The 23,108-nt window shown below is 41.2% G+C and overlaps 1 protein-coding gene across 1 annotated transcript in view; it reads left to right on the top strand.

The window, feature by feature from the left end:
* LOC139689392 (SH2 domain-containing protein 4B-like) overlaps positions 1-23,108 on the top strand; it is an 80,000-nt gene that overhangs the window by 53,791 nt on the left and 3,101 nt on the right. The window contains exons 2-6 of the mRNA XM_071586488.1: positions 5,611-5,819; positions 13,168-13,330; positions 15,840-16,062; positions 16,302-16,458; positions 21,803-21,953. Coding sequence (XP_071442589.1) covers positions 5,624-5,819; positions 13,168-13,330; positions 15,840-16,062; positions 16,302-16,458; positions 21,803-21,953 — 890 coding nt within the window. The 5' untranslated portion in view covers positions 5,611-5,623. The remainder of the gene's footprint in view (positions 1-5,610; positions 5,820-13,167; positions 13,331-15,839; positions 16,063-16,301; positions 16,459-21,802; positions 21,954-23,108) is intronic.

Below are 23,108 nucleotides of genomic sequence, written 5' to 3'. Positions count from 1 at the left end.
TTCACAAAACCAGCGGATCGCAGTCTAGAAATAAAACCCAGCATTTCACGTACGACGTGAAAACGGGCTGTTTCCCTTGCATTTTCCAAAGCGGTATATTTAATTCTCAGAATAAGTTTTAATCAAGTCCTTTTTTATCTTCTCCGGACTTACCTCTCTTGCTTTGGACACTGCAGCTTTCATTCTAGCCTCATTGAATTCCAAAGACGATAATAATTCCAAAGATGATATGGCATGGCCTTGGATTTAGGAATCATCCTACAGGAGCTCTGAGTTAAAATGTTGCGTCTATAAATAACTCAGTTTAGTCTTTAAAGGCTCAAAAATTACAGGAGACAGTGGGAGGGGAGGTGGGAACAGTGCTGAAGCTGGCTTTTGGCATTGACCACAAGTGCTAAAGGGACAGTTCTATCCTGGCTGCGTGGAATGCCCATAAGAGTTGTAAAGTGTCCAATGATATTCCAAATCATGCACAATTGAAATTGACCCGGGTTGGTCCTTGGGCTCTTCATGTCGCAAAGATAAAGTGCTTAGGTCATTAATTTTCGTGGGCCCATTAAATGAGGCTTCTTTTTGCAACTCATAATTTTAAATTCATGTGTCGGAAAGGCTTGTTGGGTAAAAATGTTTCCGCTGTGTACGAAGCATTCCGTTAAGACGACTACATACAACCATTCATTTCACGTACAAATGTACGATGCTACACGGTCTAAAGGTGAGGTTCCCCTGGAGCAAACTTTTTCTGCGCTTTGAAAATTCTTTGAACGTTTGATATGTGCGAGCACCGTGAGTAAGAGGTGATAAAACCTGGCGCTGATTCATCCTCTTCCCAGATAGTAAAAGCGAACCATTATAATTATCGCCATTATCAATATATCAATATCAGTCTATCAGTAATCAATTAAAACGCAATGCCATGCAATAAATCAATACGCTTAAATTACTCCTTGCAAGACGCTCATGAAAGGATCGGAATAGTTCTAAAAAAATTGTTCCTCTCTTAAACAAGGAATCTGATTTTCTGGGTATGAATCGATTGTATTAAATTCCGAACAGTCGTAACTTGCATGCAACAAACACTAATAATCCCATATAATAATACTTGATATATTATGATACCAATTTTAATTTAGAGTTAATTGTATCCTTCAATTTCCGAAAGTAGCTCTTAAAATATATGACGCTAGAGGAAATAAAATTTATCTTATCTCAAACGGGGAACGCACCATCTTAGTTTTATTCATCGCCGGTGGCAGATATGCTTTTTTATGTCTCAATATGGGTCAATGTTAAGAAAAGAAACTGTTCAGCAAGGACGAAGTGGACCAAACAAACTCTGTCAGTGAAAGAGGATAACGTAATTATTAAAAAAGCCTTCTTTGCCAGGCTCGATCAAACCCCACCGTACGCCTTCACTTCCGTGATTTGGAAACCCTTGCACGAGCGTCACTGGTTGCTCGAGTCTTGGAGAATCGACCGTTAAATCAATCAGCGCGCGCCACCAATTGCGACAATGGAGAAATCATTCCCTCGACAACTTTTGCTTCCGCAGCAGGATTTTGCGCCAAAGTCGTGCGGCTCTATCCTAATAAACATTGCCCTCATGAATACTCTGAAAATCAGCCCAGCTCGCTTTGAGAATGTATTTCTTCTCCTCCTCGTCCGAAATATCACCCCAATAACCATGAAAATTATGAGTAAAAAATGGCAGCTGACGGCACGCGTTCAATTTCAGCCTACCACTGGAAATCACACGGCAAAATGAGCATAGTATCATTTACACTTTCGTACAATACCTACGCGCTTCTTAATCTATAAACGATGGTTCTAGGTGGATATTTTGTTTAGAGATCGTATTGCTACAATATCTGTAAAAATAATATGTTATCTTATGCGACTACTGGTAGAGGTTTCATTCAAGTCCCTTGTCCCTAGAAATGAATAAAAAACAATGAACCTTATATATATTTTTACTCCTAACAAAACACAATCTAGCCACCTGCTCTATATCAAGTCCATCTTAATCTCCGAGTACTTTCTTCCTCCCTTCATCCCGTCCAACATCCCTATCCTGTTCCTTCCCTTTACTCTTCTGCCCAACATTCTCCCCTCTATCACGGCCTTCAACATCCCACTGCCGGTCAACACCCCCTTCATCCACTTTTCCTGTCTCCATAGGATTTTTCCCAACAAACCCCTGTCCTCGCCCACCATACCAAGTACTTCCTCATTTGTTTTCTCCTCTGTCCAAGTCACCTTCTCCATTCTTCTCCACACCCACATTTCGAAAGCCTCCAATCTACGTCTATCCTCCTGCTACAATGACCACGTTTCCGCGCCGTACTACGCTCCATATCAAAGTTTTTACCAGTCTTTTCTTAACATCCTTACTCAACGTCCCTGTCATCAACTCCCTCCTCCTCGTGAAAGCCTCTTTGCCTAGCGCAATTCTTCTCCTTACATCCATACTACTGTGACCGTTTTGGTCCAGAATACTTCCGAGATATGTAAACTGTTCTAACTGCTCTAGTTTTTGCCCTCCTATTTTAATTTTTAGTTCAGCTTTTTTCTTTCGAGAAAATCACATTACCTTTGTTTTATTAGTATTGATTCTCATCCCATACCTGTCGCACTGAATTTCCAAATCACTCAGCAATGCTTACAAACCCCTTGGCTGACTGACAAAATAAAGCTTGGTCAACAGCGAACCTAACTGATTTTACGAATTCCCCGCCCACTTTTATCCCTACCTCCAGTTCTTCCCATGCCTCTTTGATCATTTCCTCCACATATACGTTGAACAGCACCTGTGACCATGGACTTTGGGCTTATGTACCGAAACCGAACTTCGGGTTGGTTATTGTGTCTATGGTTTATATATATATATATATATATATATATATATATATATATATATATATATACATATATATATATATATGTGTATATGTATATATATATATATATATATATATATATATATATATATATATATATATATACATATATATATGTATATGTATATATATATATATATATATATATATATATATATATATATATATATATATATATATATATATATATATATATATATATATATATATATGTATATGTATATATATATATATATATATATATATATATATTCATTAACATAAAAACAGATATAAGGATATATATAAATATATGATGAAAATATATATAAACAGATATATATGTATATATATATATATATATATATATATATCTCTTCTTCTGGCTATGCCTGCCACGAAACGCACTGCTCTTATGCTTTATGATGGTAAATGATTGCTATACTACTATTATTTCCTCTTGTGTGTCTTGCCTATTTCTCCTTTGGTGGGTGAAACAGCTCCCTAACGCCATCTCTTGGCCAAAGAATTGGGGCACTTGGTTGCATAAAGCATCGCAGATCTCAGTGTAAATTACGTTTCCTGCATAGCTCAAGTGGTTAAGAGCCTCCACCCGGCAAGTGGAAAGATCAAGTCCCGGGCTAGGAAATACTTTTACACTCATGATCTGTCTGATTCCGCCTTCCCCTTTCTTCTGTGTTTGTCCTTTATGTGTGTTCCTATCCCTTTTCCTTATACCTGTTTCTATGCAAATGAGTATTTGTAGAATGCAGAATGTTTCTGCAGAATACTCATTAGTTTTTCCCAGTTCACTCTGTCAAACGCTTTTTCGAAATCTACGAAACAGGCGAATACTCCTGGTTGTGTTCTATATTCCTCTCGATTAATAATCTCATTACTGCAATGGCATCACGGGTACCTCTCCCCTTCCTAAACCCAAACTGATCATCCCCTAAGTAAACATTTGCCCTACTCTCTATCCTTTTGTTTATGATCCTGAGAACAACTTTAGCTGCGTGGGACATCAAACTTATCATCCTGTAGTTCTCACATGATGTAGCCTTTACTTTTTTTGGAATTGGAACTAAAACTGATCTCACAAAGTCTTCCGACAAGATTCCTTCCTCATAAATACTATGAATGAACCCATATAGCCTCTTCCTCCCACATTTTCCTAAACATTTTAATAGTTCTGTGGGAATGTTATCCACCCCCAGAGCCTTAATTAGTTTCATCTCCCTTAATGCCCTTCCTATCTCCTTGTCAAGTATGCCTGGACCTAAGCTATCTTTCTCTGCGTCATGTTCCTTTTCTATGTCTAAATTTGTTGGTCGAAGTTGTTTACTATACAGTTCTTCTATATACTCCTTCCATCTCCCTTGGATCTTTCCTGTGTCAACTATTACCTTACCCACCTTATCTCTTACTGTTAGCATAGCTCTTCCTTTCTTACTTCTCGATAAAGATTTAACTTTGCTGTTCAGGACACCTATTTCACCCTTCCTCTGCAGACTTTCCATATCCTCGCACTGCGTCTTCCACCATGCTTCTTTTGCTTTATTTGTTGCCCACCTAAATTTATTGTTTAATTCTTTGTGCTTCATTTTGCCTAACTCAGTATTAACATTCTTTCCTTTTCTCCGCTCATCCATCTTTGTAATCACCTCATCTGTGATCCATGGTTTCATAGTCCTTTTAGTGTTAATGGTTCCAATAGTGTCTTTTGAGGCTGTAGACAACCCTTTTTCTCCATATATATATATATATATATATATATATATATATATATATATATATATATATATATATATATATATATATATATAATATATATATTATATATATATATATATAATATATATATTATATATATATATAATGTATATGTATATATATGTATGTATAAATATATATGTATATGTGTACAGGGAGTAGAGTGCTGGACTACTGACCGTAAGGCCCGCGTTCGATTCCGGGGCAAGCCTCTCAGGGTACCTGCAGCTCCACCCAAGCTATGTGATTTTTCATCAGATCTTCCTGGCAAATCATAACAGGCACAAGGAAAGGAACTAGCCTCCTTACCCTGATATGTGATTTTTACACGCTGTATAGGGCTTAGAATTGGGTGAACTCTACCATCACCTATAAAACCGACCTTTGGGTTGGTTATTGTGTTAATGGTTTTTTTAATATAATACTTAATTTTTAAATATATAATTTGACTTTAGATATAATGCTCAAATAATATAATGCCCGATTTTTAATGTAAATTATCTTAAGAAATAATTTCTAAAAGAGTGCAAATCTTTAGGGCTCCCTGACTATGACTGTTTTACTGATATTCAACTTTTTTTAGTAGTTCATATCGCAAGAGTGAAATGAATGGCTTGGTGAAATTTTCTCCGTGAACATCCTACTTTCAGGCCACAATCACATTTAAAAAGTATGAACCTGAACCATGCTGTTAACAATAGAATGAAATCTTGTAATATAGATTGCAAAAATGAATGTGGAATAAAAATGGTTCTAGTGAGTGCATAATTTTGCGGGGTCAGGATAGCTGCATTATGAGTGAAATAATTGTTAATAGATTAGGAATTCATGAAAAATAAAGATGCAATACATAATATAAACCCTTGCTGCTTTGTGCATATAGTTTGATTTGATCTATTTCAATGATGGTTAATTTTATTCTAATATGCCAAGCATCTAACTTTTTCACTTTTTGTGACAGATACCTGTGAATAATGCTGCAACAGATTCTGCAAGACCTCTGGATTGACCCAGAATTATTGGACAAGTTGGATGATGATCAAAAGCAGACGCTTTTCTGTCGAATGCGAGAGGAACAAGTTAGACGCTGGAAAGAGTGGGACAGTGAGCAGCTGAGTACTACAGCAGGGGAAGAGAGGAAAAGCAGTACCCTACATAGGGGCCCCAATGGTATGCACAACAAAGAAGGCATATCACCATGCAACCAAACTCTTTTATGACGCAAGGCAGATTATGCCTTTAATATCTTTGATACAAATGAAAGCTTAATTGCTGTATATTGGAAGCCATAAAAAGTTGACTGTTTTTACTAATGATTATTGCTGAAAGGTGTTTTAATGCTTCATTGACTTGACATTCCAGCAAATTTTGAACCTACATACAGTGTTCCTTGGTCTCTACCGGTGATTTTACAATCATTTTCTCACACAAAGTTAATATATATGACACATGTAGAACATTAAAGCAATACTCAAATTTGACTAGTTGATGGAAGAAATGTGATACATCAAAGTATTAGTGTTTCTTCATGGACTAGCTTGTTAAAGCTTTCTTCATTTCTGCTAATTGTGGATGACATATGGGGATTGTAACATAATGAATTTTCTGCTTTCAAATGTTATAGCATATTTATAATATTGAAAAAACAACAATACATACAATTTTTTTATGCTTTGCCTCTTTATTTCATTTACAATTGTTTCATTGGTTCTTTTGGATCTTGGTCATGGTGTATGGCTCTCATTCCATTGAAATGACCACTGGAGATGACCTTAAACATAGGTGGTAGAAGTATTAATTACTTTTTATGAGAGAGATGCAGCTGCTGAAGTAATTAATTAAGTCATCAAATAGGTAGGTAAGTATAGGCATTCAGGGCTTAAGGAGGGAGATGGAGTCTACAGGTGTAATCAAAGCTGTTATGACTCTGCATTGTTCTGTTTTCAGCAGTTTTCCTGAATGCCAGTTTTATCTTGATGATACCAAAGTAGGTATCCAGAAATCATTTAACCATTGTAATAAATAAGAGAAAACTCAAACCCTCAGTCAAATGGGAGGCAGCATATTAGCATAACCGAGGAATCCCCTCATTAAAGAATTATGTAGTTCCTAAATAATTTGCCTTACCAGCCAGTATGTTCTTAATTTCTGCAGTAATATCTTTGTCCAGTCTACTTCCATGAATACCTTCTTGAAATCCACAAAGAAAATAAAGTCTTGTCAACAATTTTATACATTCCTTGCTATTAATTCTTTCCTTTCTCCTCATTCATATAATGTCACGTTATTCTATATTTCCTAAACACAAAATGATTTTTCCAAGATATAGACTCCACTCTGCAATCTGATTTGTCTATGTTTATTACTCTCTTTTCAACATGTCCAATTCAATTAATAGTCCTTTCATACAGCCGCTTTAATCTCTTTTGAATGGGAGATTAAAATTTTCCCATTGAAATCTCCTGGTCAAACTCTTTCTTCACAGATGTTACCAATGAGTCCAAATGAAGCTTATATATATCATCCTTGAACTTACTCCATTCTGTGACAGTATGATCTCTTCCAACTGCAGCATTGAGGCAGGAAGATAAAAAGAAATTGGAAGCTCTTTGAGGAGTTCTTCAGGAATTTTTCTCGGGTTTCCAACCGGGTCAGGTTTCGGAGTACCGACGTTTCGATGGCTGACTCTGCCATCGTCTTCAGGGTTGAAGTGCAGAGCATGGAAATTGCCGGGTATTTATACATGTTGCGTGGGTCAGGTGTGGCCTGATTGGCCACACCTGACCCACGCATAGGGCCTGAGCGCCATAGGGGCTCCCACGTATGGCTTGGCAAGGTACCTGACAGGCGTCTTGGCACCCTTGGTTGGATCTTGCGAACACCACATCAAGAACTCCGCTGAATTCGTGCAGACGCTGAAGAATATTCACCTAGAAGACCGAGACATCTTAGTGAGCTTCGACGTTGTGTCACTATTTACCAAAGTACCGGTCAAGGACACCTTGCTACTCCTTCAAGCACAATTTGATCAGCAGACTGTCGAACTCTTCCGCCATGTCCTCACCTCGACGTACTTCCTCTACAATGGGAAATTCTACGAGCAGGTGGAGGGGGTCCCCATGGGTTCTCCTCTCTCCCCAGCCATCGCCAACTTTTACATGGAGGACTTTGAGGAGAGAGCACTAAGAACCGCTCCATTACGACCGAAACACTTTTTTCGATACGTGGACGACACCTTCGTCGTTTGGCCACATGGACCGGAGACCCTCCACGAGTTCCTCGGCCACATGAACGGCATACATCCTAGTATCCAGTTCACCATGGAAATGGAAGAAAACAGACAGCTACCATTCCTCGATATTCTCATTGAGAGAAGGGAGGACGGCAGCCTGGGTCACAAAGTATACAGGAAGCCAACCCACACCGACCTGTATCTCAACGGTAGCAGTCATCACCATCCGGCACAAAAAAGGGGGGTTCTATCCACACTCATACACCGGGCAAGTGCAGTCTCCGACAAAGAAAACCTTGAAGCGGAACTACAACATCTGAGGAAGACCTTCCGGCAAAATAATTACAAGCCTCGGGAAATCGATTTGGCCCTTAAAAGGGCCTTCGCGGGACCTAAGGGTAGGAGAGAGGAGGAAGAAAAGCCAATCGCCAGAGCATGCATCCCGTTCACATCTTCAGTATCACACAAGATATCAAGAATACTGAAAAAACACAAGGTGGAAACGATTCACAAACCACAAGGGAAGCTAAAATCTTTCCTTGTCACGGCCAAAGACAAACGCGGAATGAAGTCATCGGGAGTCTACCGAATTCCCTGCGAGTGCGGCAAAGTTTACATCGGGGAGACGGGCCGCACAATTGAAAAACGCCTAAAAGAACACCAGAGATGCATACGACTCCACTACCCGGAAAAGTCGGCAGTCGCCGAACACAGTATCACCCATGACCATAGAATCGACTTTGAAGCCACAAAGAGGCTATGTCATGCCAACGGTTATTGGGACCGCGTGGTAAAAGAAGGAATAGAGATCCGACTGGAGAAAAACAACTTAAACCGAGACACCGGCTTCCAGATAAGTAATATTTGGAAGCCGATACTAAAAAAGATGAGAAACACACGGGAACAAGGCCGATTGACCGGAGCGGGCCGAATAAACTCATCCGACCAATCAGGCCACACCTGACCCACGCAACATGTATAAATACCCGGCAATTTCCATGCTCTGCACTTCAACCCTGAAGACGATGGCAGAGTCAGCCATCGAAACGTCGGTACTCCGAAACCTGACCCGGTTGGAAACCCGAGAAAAATTCCTGAATACTATTCGCCGGGAAAGCCTGAGATCCTTCATTACTCACCTCTACGGGGAGGAAATTCATCGCTGCGTTCGCCGATGTGAGCAGCTACGGAAGGACAGAGCCAAACTTCTTGGCTCCCTCGCATTCCTTCTGAGGTGCAGGGACAAAGAAGTTATACCTAGATTCGTCAGCCTTCGACCCCCGGTGAATTCACCGGCAGCCAGACGCATCATGAGACGAACCAGTCTCGCTTTACTGCGAGAACGGATACACCACCATAGGAGTGCCCTTGATGACAACGCAAAATGCCTCTTGGATATCCACCTACGATTGGCAGCCTGTCTTTCTCCGACTGACTGGGATTTCATCGACAGAACCACTGCAGCTCAAGGGGAAATGCTGCTCCGCAGGAATACAGAGAGGCAAAAAAAGAAGTACGAACGACTGGATATGGGAAAGGAAGCCGTTCCTCCTCTCGATCGTCAACGACTCGTCATAAACCTTACCGGCACGGAAATTGATGAATCAACTTCCCTGGTCCTTGCCAAAGGATTAAACTTTGCTCCGACTCCGAGATCCATTCCCTACCTTGATATAGTAGGGAGTATTGAGCAAGCCATCCGCAAACTCCCCCTGGAGGAAGCGGAAGAAGTTAGGGGAGAAGTATCAATGGTCCTTAAAAGGGCCGTGGTACCAAAACCCAACATCACGAAGGGAGAAAGACGCGCTCTGATTTCCCTGCGTAAGAATCCTGACGTCACAATCCTGCCGGCAGACAAAGGCAATGCAACCGTCTTGCTGAACACGGAGGAGTACCACCAAAAAATTCAAAAGCTCCTGGAAGATCCAGCATACCGAACCATCAACCGTGACCCCACGGATGCTATAGTAAGGAAGACATCCGCCCTCATCAAGAAGACGTTGCAGACGCCGGAGGCGAGCAGAAACCTAATTCCACAAGCGCCCGTTCCTCCGAGATTATACGGACTGCCAAAAGTTCACAAGGAAGGTGCTCCCCTAAGGCCAATTGTGAGCGCCATAGGGGCTCCCACGTATGGCTTGGCAAGGTACCTGACAGGCGTCTTGGCACCCTTGGTTGGATCTTGCGAACACCACATCAAGAACTCCGCTGAATTCGTGCAGACGCTGAAGAATATTCACCTAGAAGACCGAGACATCTTAGTGAGCTTCGACGTTGTGTCACTATTTACCAAAGTACCGGTCAAGGACACCTTGCTACTCCTTCAAGCACAATTTGATCAGCAGACTGTCGAACTCTTCCGCCATGTCCTCACCTCGACGTACTTCCTCTACAATGGGAAATTCTACGAGCAGGTGGAGGGGGTCCCCATGGGTTCTCCTCTCTCCCCAGCCATCGCCAACTTTTACATGGAGGACTTTGAGGAGAGAGCACTAAGAACCGCTCCATTACGACCGAAACACTTTTTTCGATACGTGGACGACACCTTCGTCGTTTGGCCACATGGACCGGAGACCCTCCACGAGTTCCTCGGCCACATGAACGGCATACATCCTAGTATCCAGTTCACCATGGAAATGGAAGAAAACAGACAGCTACCATTCCTCGATATTCTCATTGAGAGAAGGGAGGACGGCAGCCTGGGTCACAAAGTATACAGGAAGCCAACCCACACCGACCTGTATCTCAACGGTAGCAGTCATCACCATCCGGCACAAAAAAGGGGGGTTCTATCCACACTCATACACCGGGCAAGTGCAGTCTCCGACAAAGAAAACCTTGAAGCGGAACTACAACATCTGAGGAAGACCTTCCGGCAAAATAATTACAAGCCTCGGGAAATCGATTTGGCCCTTAAAAGGGCCTTCGCGGGACCTAAGGGTAGGAGAGAGGAGGAAGAAAAGCCAATCGCCAGAGCATGCATCCCGTTCACATCTTCAGTATCACACAAGATATCAAGAATACTGAAAAAACACAAGGTGGAAACGATTCACAAACCACAAGGGAAGCTAAAATCTTTCCTTGTCACGGCCAAAGACAAACGCGGAATGAAGTCATCGGGAGTCTACCGAATTCCCTGCGAGTGCGGCAAAGTTTACATCGGGGAGACGGGCCGCACAATTGAAAAACGCCTAAAAGAACACCAGAGATGCATACGACTCCACTACCCGGAAAAGTCGGCAGTCGCCGAACACAGTATCACCCATGACCATAGAATCGACTTTGAAGCCACAAAGAGGCTATGTCATGCCAACGGTTATTGGGACCGCGTGGTAAAAGAAGGAATAGAGATCCGACTGGAGAAAAACAACTTAAACCGAGACACCGGCTTCCAGATAAGTAATATTTGGAAGCCGATACTAAAAAAGATGAGAAACACACGGGAACAAGGCCGATTGACCGGAGCGGGCCGAATAAACTCATCCGACCAATCAGGCCACACCTGACCCACGCAACATGTATAAATACCCGGCAATTTCCATGCTCTGCACTTCAACCCTGAAGACGATGGCAGAGTCAGCCATCGAAACGTCGGTACTCCGAAACCTGACCCGGTTGGAAACCCGAGAAAAATTCCTGAATACTATTCGCCGGGAAAGCCTGAGATCCTTCATTACTCTTTGAGGAGTGGCTGTTGAAAAAAGTGGAAAAAATAAAATAGGCAGAAAGGAAAGTTAATGATGACCCTAGTTGGTGGAGCAATAAAGAAGGCTGTTGAGAGATATTTGAAAAGGGAATGTTTGAGAGGAAAAAATATGAAAAAGATACTGAGAGTTAATGAGATGCTCAAGTAAGTAATAGAGAGAATAAGGCTGGGAAAACAAGGTTAAGGAAGGAAAGTAATAAGTATTTTGGATGGAATAAGGGGGAGAGAAAATATGTCCAACAAAAAAATGATTACTGTAATATGTAGTATAGGGTCTGAGGACATTTTGTGTTATGTTGGTTAGGGCTTAAGAGTACCAGAGTGTATTGTCTCACTGCCCGTGAAATCCTGCCATAAGCTGGTAGATTACACTTATAAAAAAGTCTATGCATGAACTAAGTACAGGGTTCAAATGAACCCTAGGTTTGAGAAATGAGCCTCTAATCAATGAATGATACTTAATAGTTTAGATACAAGGGTTGAGAGTTCATACTTGGATAGCATATTCCCAATGGCCACCCACCATTCCTAGGATTGCAAAATTATGAGGCAATAAAATAAACATTCTAGGTTTGTTTGCTAGAGAAACACAAACAAAACAGGGAATCACAATATGATGACAAGTGATTACAAGCCTAAGCTAAGACATATTTTCATATTCATGGTGGAGTCTATCACTCTGCAAAGTAAGAGGGATTATTTATTGAGAGAGCAATTATCTTTTGGTCAGAGAAACCTTTTTTGGGAATAGTTGTGATGATACCTTTGATGGAATTAAAATTAAAGCCAAAAAATGGGATAGCATTGCCAACTCAGGCCCTTCATCAGACTACAGCAACCACTTCCTAGTTCATTCAAAAGCTTCAGGGATGGCATTCCCATGTGAGTTTTCTTCCTATGTGGCTGCAAATCAGACACCTAATTCTAAGGCGCTATGGAGGGTGAAATTACCAAGAATGGGAGTTTCTACCTTTGCCACAAGCAGTCTCCCGCAAAGTTCTATTATCTACAAAACGACTTCTCTAAAATGCTAACTAGTGGCATCCAGAGGCACCCAGACTGGAACTAGAGACAATTGATCCACACACTAAGCCATAATATATGTTAAAAGTATTAACTTAGTATTCAATACCTAGTTTTTTGGATTGGGGAATAATACCACACTGGAGTCATTAGGTGAAAACTTTCTCCAAATGATCGTGGATATAGCAACTCTACAACATGTGCCAAAGAATTTTTGGGGCCAATCTTAGTGGTAATGGAAAATGTGATAATTTGCAGAAAATATGTTAAGTCAGCTAAGCTTTTCTGGGATATACAGTGGAAGAATACACGATTTATTTATTTTTATCCGCAGCAATGCACAGAGCTCTCCCCATGTCTTGTCCTGCTTCATCACACTTGTCACTATTATTCATAGTTTATTAACTGGCACAAGCAAATTTAAGAAACTTAATATCCTTCATTGTGTTGGATGAATGCTAGTTCCTTTTTAGCATCCTTCTACATCAGTGTAGGATGACCTTGTTTATCTTTATTGGCTATCCTTTATCACTCTCCTCCCTCTCTTTCTCTCACAGGAAAGGCAAAACCAAGGGTAGAATTCCTCATGGGAATAGATGGGGAGCCATGGGTATGGGTGATGGGAGAGCATCCAAATGATAAAACAATTGAAGAAATTCTTGAAGAAGAAGCAAGAGAAAAGGCAAGACAGGAGGCTGAAAAAGAAGCTGAGGACATAAGGTTTGCTTTCATTTGACATTTTTCTCATTTTTCTCATATTCAAGCTAATACTATATTTTCACATCGATAACGCCCACCTTATGTATAGTGCACACCCAGAACTTTGTAGTGATCATGAATTTGTATAGATACCGTGCGCCCAGGGCTTCATAGTTATCTTGAACATATATAGATGCCGTGCATCTGTCTTTACATATGTATATGTGCATAAAAATTGTATTTAGTATGTGTAAAAATACGTCTATATCAGATGTGTGTGAATAAAAATACGTCTATGTTTTGATTTTTTCAATTTTCATAACACGAGGTGCATCATCATATTTTCGATCATCTGAACATTTTTATATAGATAACACACATTGGAAAATGCGGTAATTAATATTTTGCAAATATTTTTAAAACCACACATTCCAACAAATTCAAGTTTTGTAATACAAGGTCTGTTCGAAAAGAGATGAGACTGGTCTTTCTATTCGTGACTGCTTGACAGTTCACAACCAGTGAGATTTTGCCTTACTGCAGTGCCTGCGACAAGTAAAATACTGCCTTGCCCATTGCTCTATCTTGATTTGTCTCTGAATAAGAGCAATTCTTGTCTGAGCCTGTACTTGCTAGTTGTATAAATTACTGTGTTGGTGAGAATCAAGGGGTTTGATGTGTGCATTGAACATTGTTTTAACTTCGGAATAAGTGCAGCGGAAACTTTCGCAATAATTCAAGTGGTACTTGGCAATGAATTAATGAGTAAAGCACAGATCTCCCCCTCAACCTAAAAAAGCTCAGATGTAACAAATGAACATTAAGGTGATGTAATCATTTCCTTCAATTCATTATGAATATGCCTCCAAAGTACAATTAGTCTATAAGCAGCACTATATAGAGGGTATGAGAAAGTTAAGATGAGCCATGCTGCAAAAGAGCCCAAAAATGAGGAAAAACAAGTCTTGGTGCTTCCATCACAACAACACACCCGCACACACATTTTTTATTGCTACTGAGTTTTTGGCCAAAAAGAGCACACTAGTAATCCTCCAGCAACCCTACTCTCTGGTTCTTACTTCAGAGGACTTTTTCCTACTCCCATAGTTAAAATCCACCTAGAAAGGATACTGATTTGAAACTATTGAAGACATAAAATAAAATTGTACCACAGACTAAAAGCCTATCCCAAAAAAAGTGTTACAGGCAGCATTTGAAAGCTGGAAAAAACATTGGGAGCATCATATTGGCAGTCCGGGGTTGTAATTTGAAGGTAATAAGCATAATTAAAGGGTAACTTATAAAATCAAATATTTATTCAAACAGTCTAATCTTTTTTTGAACAAACTTTGTACATGCAATGTTACCTTGTTAGAGAGAGAGAGTTGAAGTGAATGATGGTGTGTTCTCTGGTATTGGACTTAATGTCTTTCACCAGTCGCCCCAATGCAAAACTAACAAAAATCAAACCCTCCCATCACTTTAAAATATCTTACCTAAGGGAATTCAAATAGAATTTAAATGGTATGGCATGGGCTGAAATTCCTAAAATATGCCATAATTTGTGAGATAGTTGCTTTCATGCCTGGCATGAAAGAAGAGGCATCTCTCCAAAGCGAAACAACCTATTGTATGAATACTTGGTCTGTGCCCCCTACCCTACAATATACCTCATTGACTCTGTAACTGTACTCCTGTCTTCACCATCACTGTACTCTTTGGTGTTCACTGGGCTGGATAAGTTGAACCTCCTAACTTCAGCATAGGGTGTATTTATTGTGATACACTCTCTGCGTTTTTCAATTACAGTTCTCCTTTATCAAAAACACTGTAAACCTGACTTCCAGCCCAAGACTATCTATCGTGCTTTCTTATAAGCCAGAAGTCATCTTAAACAAATGATATAGGAAATGCAATTAACTGCCTGCTTTTTAAAACTTTTTGTGCAATCATAACTCTTGCAAAGGGAACAGGTAATTATAAATATCTTGAAGTCATATACATATATCAATTGATAACCAGCATACTCAATACCTTCCCTTATAGTGTCCATTCCTCTCAAAAGTTAATTTTAGTGTAATTGAATGTTGTCATAGATATCTATTTAGACAAAACTTATAATAAGGGAAAGGTCCATCAGTGAAGTTAAATTACCAATTAAAGGGTGAACTCTAATTGATTGAATTGCTAATTATGTCATTGCTAAATATTAATTTAGCAAACCATTAATGTGGCTGCCTCATGGGTCTGCATAGTGGTCATCCAGAAGGTGATAGACTGAGATTTTGCTTAATGCTTTGGAAAGCACAAGAAAAATTAAAAATATATTATTTCGGTGTAGCACATTTATCTGAGATAGGTATTAAAGGAACTACATTTGGAACCTTTTAATATATCCTTTCATTTATGATATGGCCAAGTAAAAGCTGGCATGTACCCCCACCTCCTGACTGCTGACAAGTTGATCAAACAATTGGCTGTAATTTTTACTCAACCTAATTTGTTATTGACAAAAGTCCCTATCTTGCAGGAAGAATGTTACAGTTGACTTGAAGGAGCTGTTAGATTTCAACCAAAAGCAAATTGAAGCCCTTGAGAAAGATAATGAAGATCAATGCCATAAAAATGAATACCCTCTTGATTTGTATTGTGCTGTTGATGAATTTAAAGAAACTGCAAGAAATGCCATTCCATTGAATCTCATTCCCACAGATGGGACTACTGATGGTTTTCAAGGAATCTCCATTAGTAAGGTATGGGCTATTTTCTATAACTGTTAATTGCTAAACTCAAAGAGCTCATTGCATGTGATATCATTGGCAGGTCTCAGATAGCACTAGCCAGAAAAAAACAACCATTTAACTGCTGTCTAAGGTAGTCTGATTCTGTAATCAGAGCTTTAATATGCTCTAAACTGAAACAAAATAAGATAAAATAATAAACAACTTTACTCTTACGTGATAAAATAGGTAGCATCATTTATATTTTCCAGCCAAAACAGGTTGCCCAAAGAATAGCTCAATGGGAACAGAGGCTTCTGGAGAAAAGAACCTCACAGATTTTTCAGCGTCTCAAAGATCAAAGGAAAGAAGCAGCAAAACAAGCTGAAGAAGCAGAAAAGAAGCAAGAAAAACTCTGGAAAGAACAAGGTACATATATATATATATATCATAAACACAGTAATTAACCCATAGGTCGGTTTGGTAGGTGATGGTAGAGTTCACCCAGTACTAAGCCCGACGGCGTGTGAAATTCACACATCAGGGTGGAGGGGCTGCCATTCCTTTCCCTGTGCTGGTTATAGTTTCCCAGGAAGATCTGGTACCCGAAAAATCACATAGTTTGGGTGGAGCTGCAGGTACTCAGAGAATTGCCCAGCAATCGAACCCGGGCCCTCCGGCGAGTAGTCCAATGCTCTGCATATATATATATATTTTATTTAATGCTTCTACATTCCATTTTCTAACCCGCCGCCCCTGCCTTATCTTTTTGAAACGGACGCTACATTTCATAACAACTAAATTGTGGTCAGAGTCCACATCCGCTCCCGGGAAGCTGTGCGAATTTTTCACACTGTTCCTAAACCTGTGTCTAACCAGGACATAATCTAGGTGATACCTTTCTTAGTCACCTGGCATTTTCCATGTATACCTGCGTCTTTTGTGGTGTCTAAACAGAGTGTTGGTGATGACTAACCCCTGTCTCCTGCAGAACTCTACTGCTTTCTCCCCGCGGTCATTCCTCGTGCCTAAACCGTAATCCACCACCTCATCACCATCTCTTCCTTCACCTACCATTGAATTCCAATCCCCCATCAGTATCAAATGTTTCCCTGCAGGAACACACGCGATTGTGTCCTCTAATTGATTGTATATCCTATCGACCTCTTCCACCATATGGTTGCTCGGTGGCATGTATACCTGAACAATGACCAAGTTCATCGGTTCTGCTTTTATCTCTACTAGTAGTATTCTATCCGTTACCTGCTCTATGTTGACTATGCTTCTTCCTACCTCTTCATTTAATACTATGACAACCCCTCGTTGGCTCTCGTCCCCGCCGCTGTATATTATTCTATACTTATCACTCCAGTAATCCCAGCTATCTTTCCAGCTCACCTCGCAGAAACCTAAAATATGTATATATCCCCTTTCCATCTCTCGATTAATATTCTCTAATTTTTTTGTTCTCAGCATCTTCCTAACATTCCAAGTTCCTTCTCTAACTAATTCGGTCTTCTTCTTCTGCGTCTTCTGTCCTGCTGCTGTCGGTTGTCCCTTGCAAGGGTGTTGTGGGAGTGCTGGAAATTATTTTAGCACAGGCGGTGCTAGGAAATACTAATAAAGCACATATAAAGCATTTGAATGAACAGCAGATTTATTCTGAGTGCCGTGGATAACAGACCAAGGTCAACACGGAAAGATATATGCCATGGGCGCAATGTGCACAAGAGGGATGAACACTCGGCTGGGGTTGAGACGTGACTGGTACCGCGTGGGTCAAACTGCCTCCTCGTAGGTCGTGCCTAGGGTGACACTTCGCGGCACACCCCTGAATCGCACAAACAAAGGAACCGCCACATCACCCCCTTGGCAGATGCAGAGCATACTCTTGCAAAGAGAGAAAAATTGTAATTGGCACTTCACAAAGTGTTTTAAAACACACACAAAAAAAACAAAAATTATTTAACAAATGCCAGGTACATAATACCACACAGAAAAAAGTAATACTGTTATACAATAGCACAGCAGCAAGTACAAAGTAAAATCAGATAACATACGGGAGATGGAAAAAAAAATTGAAACGCCCCTAAGCCACAGTCAGCTAAATGCTTGGGAAAATATACTCTTCTCTGTGATCGTCTAGGTTGTGGTAAAATGGTAGGCTGCTGAGGAACGGTAGGATTGGTCACCCTAGGTATGGTAGCAGCAGGGCAATATGGCACTAACCATAGAGTTTCAACAAACTGGGCACGAGATACGTCATCATGAACAACATACGCTGGTTTGACACGGTCAATTGCCACAGATACCTCTCTACCCTGGATTCTCAGCTTGAATGTCTTGGGACCACGCTGGATCACTGGAAATGGCCCATCGTAAGGAAGATCCAACGAAGGATGAAGCCTATCATTTCTCAAAAATACATGGGAAACAGTTTCCAGATCTGAAAATGTTGCGGGCTCCGTGTCGAGAGACTGGCTGTGGCTGGAGTCGGCGAAGGCCCTGCGGCAGCTGGCGTATGGTGGCTGGTAGGGGAAAAACACGCCCGGCGTTAACCTTCTCGGTGATGGCAAGCTTGTCTGGTGCAAGACGGCGGGGCCTAGGTGAAACCGGAGGGACAAGGGTGGTCTCTTTAAAATGAACCGCGGAGTGCTTGACTTGCCGGGGAGCTCCCGATGGAATTGTTATCTCCGGGAATTCGGCAATAAGGCGGGAATAAGGGGAGGCACTAATGATAACTTTCACTTAGCGTTTGCTGGGGGGGGGGCGACGGTGCCCTTAACTGATAGCGTCGTCACATTGTCCACCAAACGTTTACGAGCATATCCACAAGGAGACCGAAATGGCGGAGAAAATTTGCCCCTATTATTGGCTGCGGCCCATCGGCAACGACAAATTTCCACAAAAATTCTCGCCTGAGGCCAAAGGAAAGGGAGAGAGTGACTGATCCGTATGTGGCGATGGGAGTGTCGTTGGCAGCAAAAAGCTGGAGATCTGACTTCCCTCGACGCTCACGGAGCCGCGTGACTGGGTAGAGACAGATATCGGCACCCGTATCTACAAGGAATTTGACGCCGGACGCGGCGTCAACGACAAAAAAACGGTTGGATAGGTCTAAGCAGTTACCTGCCGCCCTCAAGCACTGCCCGCTTCGTTTCCCGCGTCGTATAAACAGGGATGGGTACACTTAGTGGCGTTACTCCCCCAACGGCGGTGGTACCAGCAGACGCCTTGGTCTCGCTGGGAATTAATGGAGGACTGATGACGGGGTGGAGTTCGGCCGCGGCTGCGGGAACGGGGATGCGAGTGCGGGCCGCGCTCGATGGCGAGCGCTGACACTTGTTGTGAGAGGTTTTCTATCTTCTCCATCAGTGCACTAATAACTGGATCGGGGGCCACTGCGGCAGCGTACAGCGAATGAGTCACCTCCGCTACTTTGTCTGCCAGGGTGGCGAGATCTGCCAAACTCGTCGACGCCTGGAGACTAAAATGGCGTGGACGGGACGCGGCAGGCGGCTCAACCAAAAAGCTTTAAAGAAACTTGGCTTCATAAAACGGGTGGTGGGGAAATGTAATGAAAAAGTTAAAGAGAGGTGTTATTTTGCTCTAGTTAGACCTCTTTTGGAATATGCAGCAAGTATTTGGGATCCGTGGGTGAAAATTTGGCAAAAAGAATTAGATTAAGTCCAGAGAAAATCCCCTAGATTCGTTACAAATTGTTATAAGAACACAAGTGTGACAGGTCTCTAGGGGATTTAGGCTGGGAACCACTTGAAGTGCGGAGAGAACAAGCGAGGCTTAGACTTCTAGAAAGGTTCAGAACAAACACGTTTAACTATGACACTGAAGGAATTATAATGGCCCCACACTGCTTAGGTAGATCAGACCACAAAGATATACTAAGGGAGATAGATTCCAGGACAGATAGGTACAAATACTCATTCTTTCCCCGAACAATCAGAAATCATAATAGTAAGAAACCGAAGTAACTTTAGAAATATTGAAAACATTGAATTTACAAGTCGGAGCAAAGTTAAACACTGCAAAGCTGTTAGGTATACTTTCAGGTGCATGTGTATGTAAGATGTAGATTGAGTGTTTGCATGTGTGTGGGGTACAAGTGTTCATGCATGAATGTATGCCATGTTCTTTTTTGTGGACATATGATTTTGTGGTATTTGCATGCGGTTTTTTTTTCTTTTCTAAATTACGGGTGGTGTCCTAACACCCCCCGCCACACGCCCTTGCGGCGGCTTGCAGGGATTAAGTAGATGTAGATGTCCTCATTCCCGAGGAGTAGCTTGATGCTTTGCTCCTCGGACGGCGAAACCCACCGAACCAATTCCTCTCGCAACCGCTTGTACTTGTCCGTTAAGGGAGGGTTGACGATTTTGTCCTCGACCTCTTGTGCGTAATGGGTGTCGAGATTCGCCAAAACCACCCAAAACTTGTCAGTATCCTCGGTTATACCCGCGAGGCGAAAATTTCCCTCGAGTTGGGCGAACCAGAGCTGTGGCTTCTCCGGACAAAATGGCGGCACCCGCATGGCTACGTGGTTGACGGCGTGTGTCTTTTCGGCCATATTCCCGTGAGGATTGCGTGATTAGCTAGCACTTCAAAATTTAGATAAACGGCGAGCACTGCAAATTTCCGTTTCCACACAACAAATATAGAAACTTTTCGCGCGCAACACTAGAATCACCTTAGTGATCACGTCGGGGTCACCAATTTGTGGGAATGCTGGAAATTATTTTAGCGCAGGCGGTACTAGGAAATACTAATAAAGCACATATAAAGCGTTTTAATGAACAGCAGATTTATTCTGAGTGTTGTGGATAACAGACCAAGGTCAACACGGAAAGATATATGCCATGGGCGCAACGTGCACAAGAGCGATGAACGCTACATCAACAAATGAACCGCCACAGGTTTAGTTGGATGAAAAATGACCGTTAGACGGAGTGTTTCCGTCGGAATATCAAGAAATAACGTGTGAGTGTTCTTCTTTTTTTGTGTTTCTATATTGTGTGTTACTGTGTATTGTACTATTCGGCACTTCCGTGTTACGTCTACGAAAGCATATATATATATATATATATATATATATATATATATATATATATATGTGTATATATGGGTCTTGGGTTTGTTTCCCGGGCATGTCTCTAGGCACCTGCAGCTCAAATACCCTACCGAACCACACCTGCCCCGCCTTCTAGGTGGTTGAATGCATTAACACCAAAATCTCCCATCTTCCTTAAACATCTAATCCTTACTCACACTTGTTTCCCATGACCAATGTTCCGATGACTGCTTCTCTGTTCCGGTGATTGTAACCCTTCCCAAGTCTGCAAGTAACATAAAGATGAGGACCTGCGAGATGGCGCATATCTGGGTGCTCCAGTCATTTAAACCTCCCGGTCTGAATTATATACAAAGAATATATCCAATAGCCGCCTACATATCCCTTCCCACCTCTTTATTCATTTCATATATGTCCCTTACCTCTCGTCCCCTACCCCCACCAACATTTATCCTCTCCACTATTCCCACGAGAATGGCATTCTGATGATTACTGCTCTGGCGTGGAAGTGTCAAAACTAAATATGTGAGGGTCCTTTCTTTATGTTTGTATGTTTAAAAAATCTATGTGTTCGCCACTTGGTAGTCATTTTCTAAAATACTATTTTCTTTTATATACTTACTATGGGCAGGCTCTATATAGTGTTATGGTTTCACTTCTGATGCTTCCTCTAAACCCCCATTTCAGAGAGGCGGGCCAAAGAAGCAGAACTACAGATACGTGAAATTGCGCGGCGAGCCAGAGAGGAGCATAGAAGAACCTCACTACTAGAATTAGATTCCAAGAAAGAGTCCCTCCAAACAGGATCTGAGGCAATACCTATTATGCCATATTCCAGGTGAATAGATATCACAAATTTTTTCAATTCAATATTTTAAAAAAATATTCAGGTAAATTTGCATTTAACTCATGAGTAGGTAGGTAAAATAAACCAACAAAAATGTAAGGAGCCAGATTTCTAAGGTTTCTATTACCTATACATAAGTTATTTTACCTTGACAATTTTTCCTCACATTCAACAAACACTGCTACGAGATATGAGGGTAATCCCAGAAGTACCCCACCTAACAAAGAAAACACAAAAAATTTGGAAAAAATGTATTTATTTTTAACATGATCTCCTGTCAGCCCTATACACTTTTCCCAGCAATGCTCAATAAGTTCGATACTCTTTTAATAATAAGAACTATATTGCTCCTCAAAATAACTATTAACTGCCGACATCACTTCTGCACATTTGGAAAATCTTTGACCACCGAGCCATTTTTCAAGTTTGCCAACAGAAAATTACCCAAGGAACCTAAATGTAGCAAATAGGATGCATGAGGTAACAATTCAAACTTTAATTCAGGAATTTTGTGCATTGCCATTACGGATTTGTGAGCTGGTGCATTGTCTTGAAACAACTCTTTCTTCTTGGCCAAATGTGGCTGCTTTTGCTTAATTTCTTCGGTCAAACCTTGGAATCAGTTTGCATAATACTCACCATGATATTTTTTCCTTTTTCAAGATATTCAATGAAAATTATCCCATGCGCATCCCAAAAAACCCATGCCATGACCTTGCCTTCAGATGAAACGGTCTTCGCCTTCTTTGGAGGCGGTTCTCCCTTTTGAATAAATTGTTATGAATGCTCTTTTGTCTCAGGTGTGAAGTAATGGACCCATGGTTCATCCATGGTTATGAAACGGTGCCAAAATTCTGCTGTGCTGCTGTGAAACTTTGCTAAACAATCAATTGAAACATCTTCACGACACTAGTTTTGCTCGAGTGTGAGCAAATGCGGCACTTATCTTGCACACAGCTTTCTCATGAGCAAATTTTCAAATAATATGCAATATACCACACTTTTTGAAATGCCTACTATATCTGCTAGCTTGTGCACTTTCAGTTGTCGATCATCCAGTATCACTCTGTGGATTTTCTTGACCGTTTCTGGAGTCGTCACCTCATTTGATGAACCAATGTGATGCTCGTCTTGACAGCTCGTATG

The sequence above is a fragment of the Hetaerina americana genome, unplaced genomic scaffold (assembly GCF_022747635.1).
Source record: "Hetaerina americana unplaced genomic scaffold, ioHetAmer1.1.p SCAF_23, whole genome shotgun sequence".
Lineage (NCBI taxonomy): Eukaryota > Metazoa > Arthropoda > Insecta > Odonata > Calopterygidae > Hetaerina > Hetaerina americana.
This window is presented reverse-complemented; position numbering and strand designations above follow the sequence as displayed.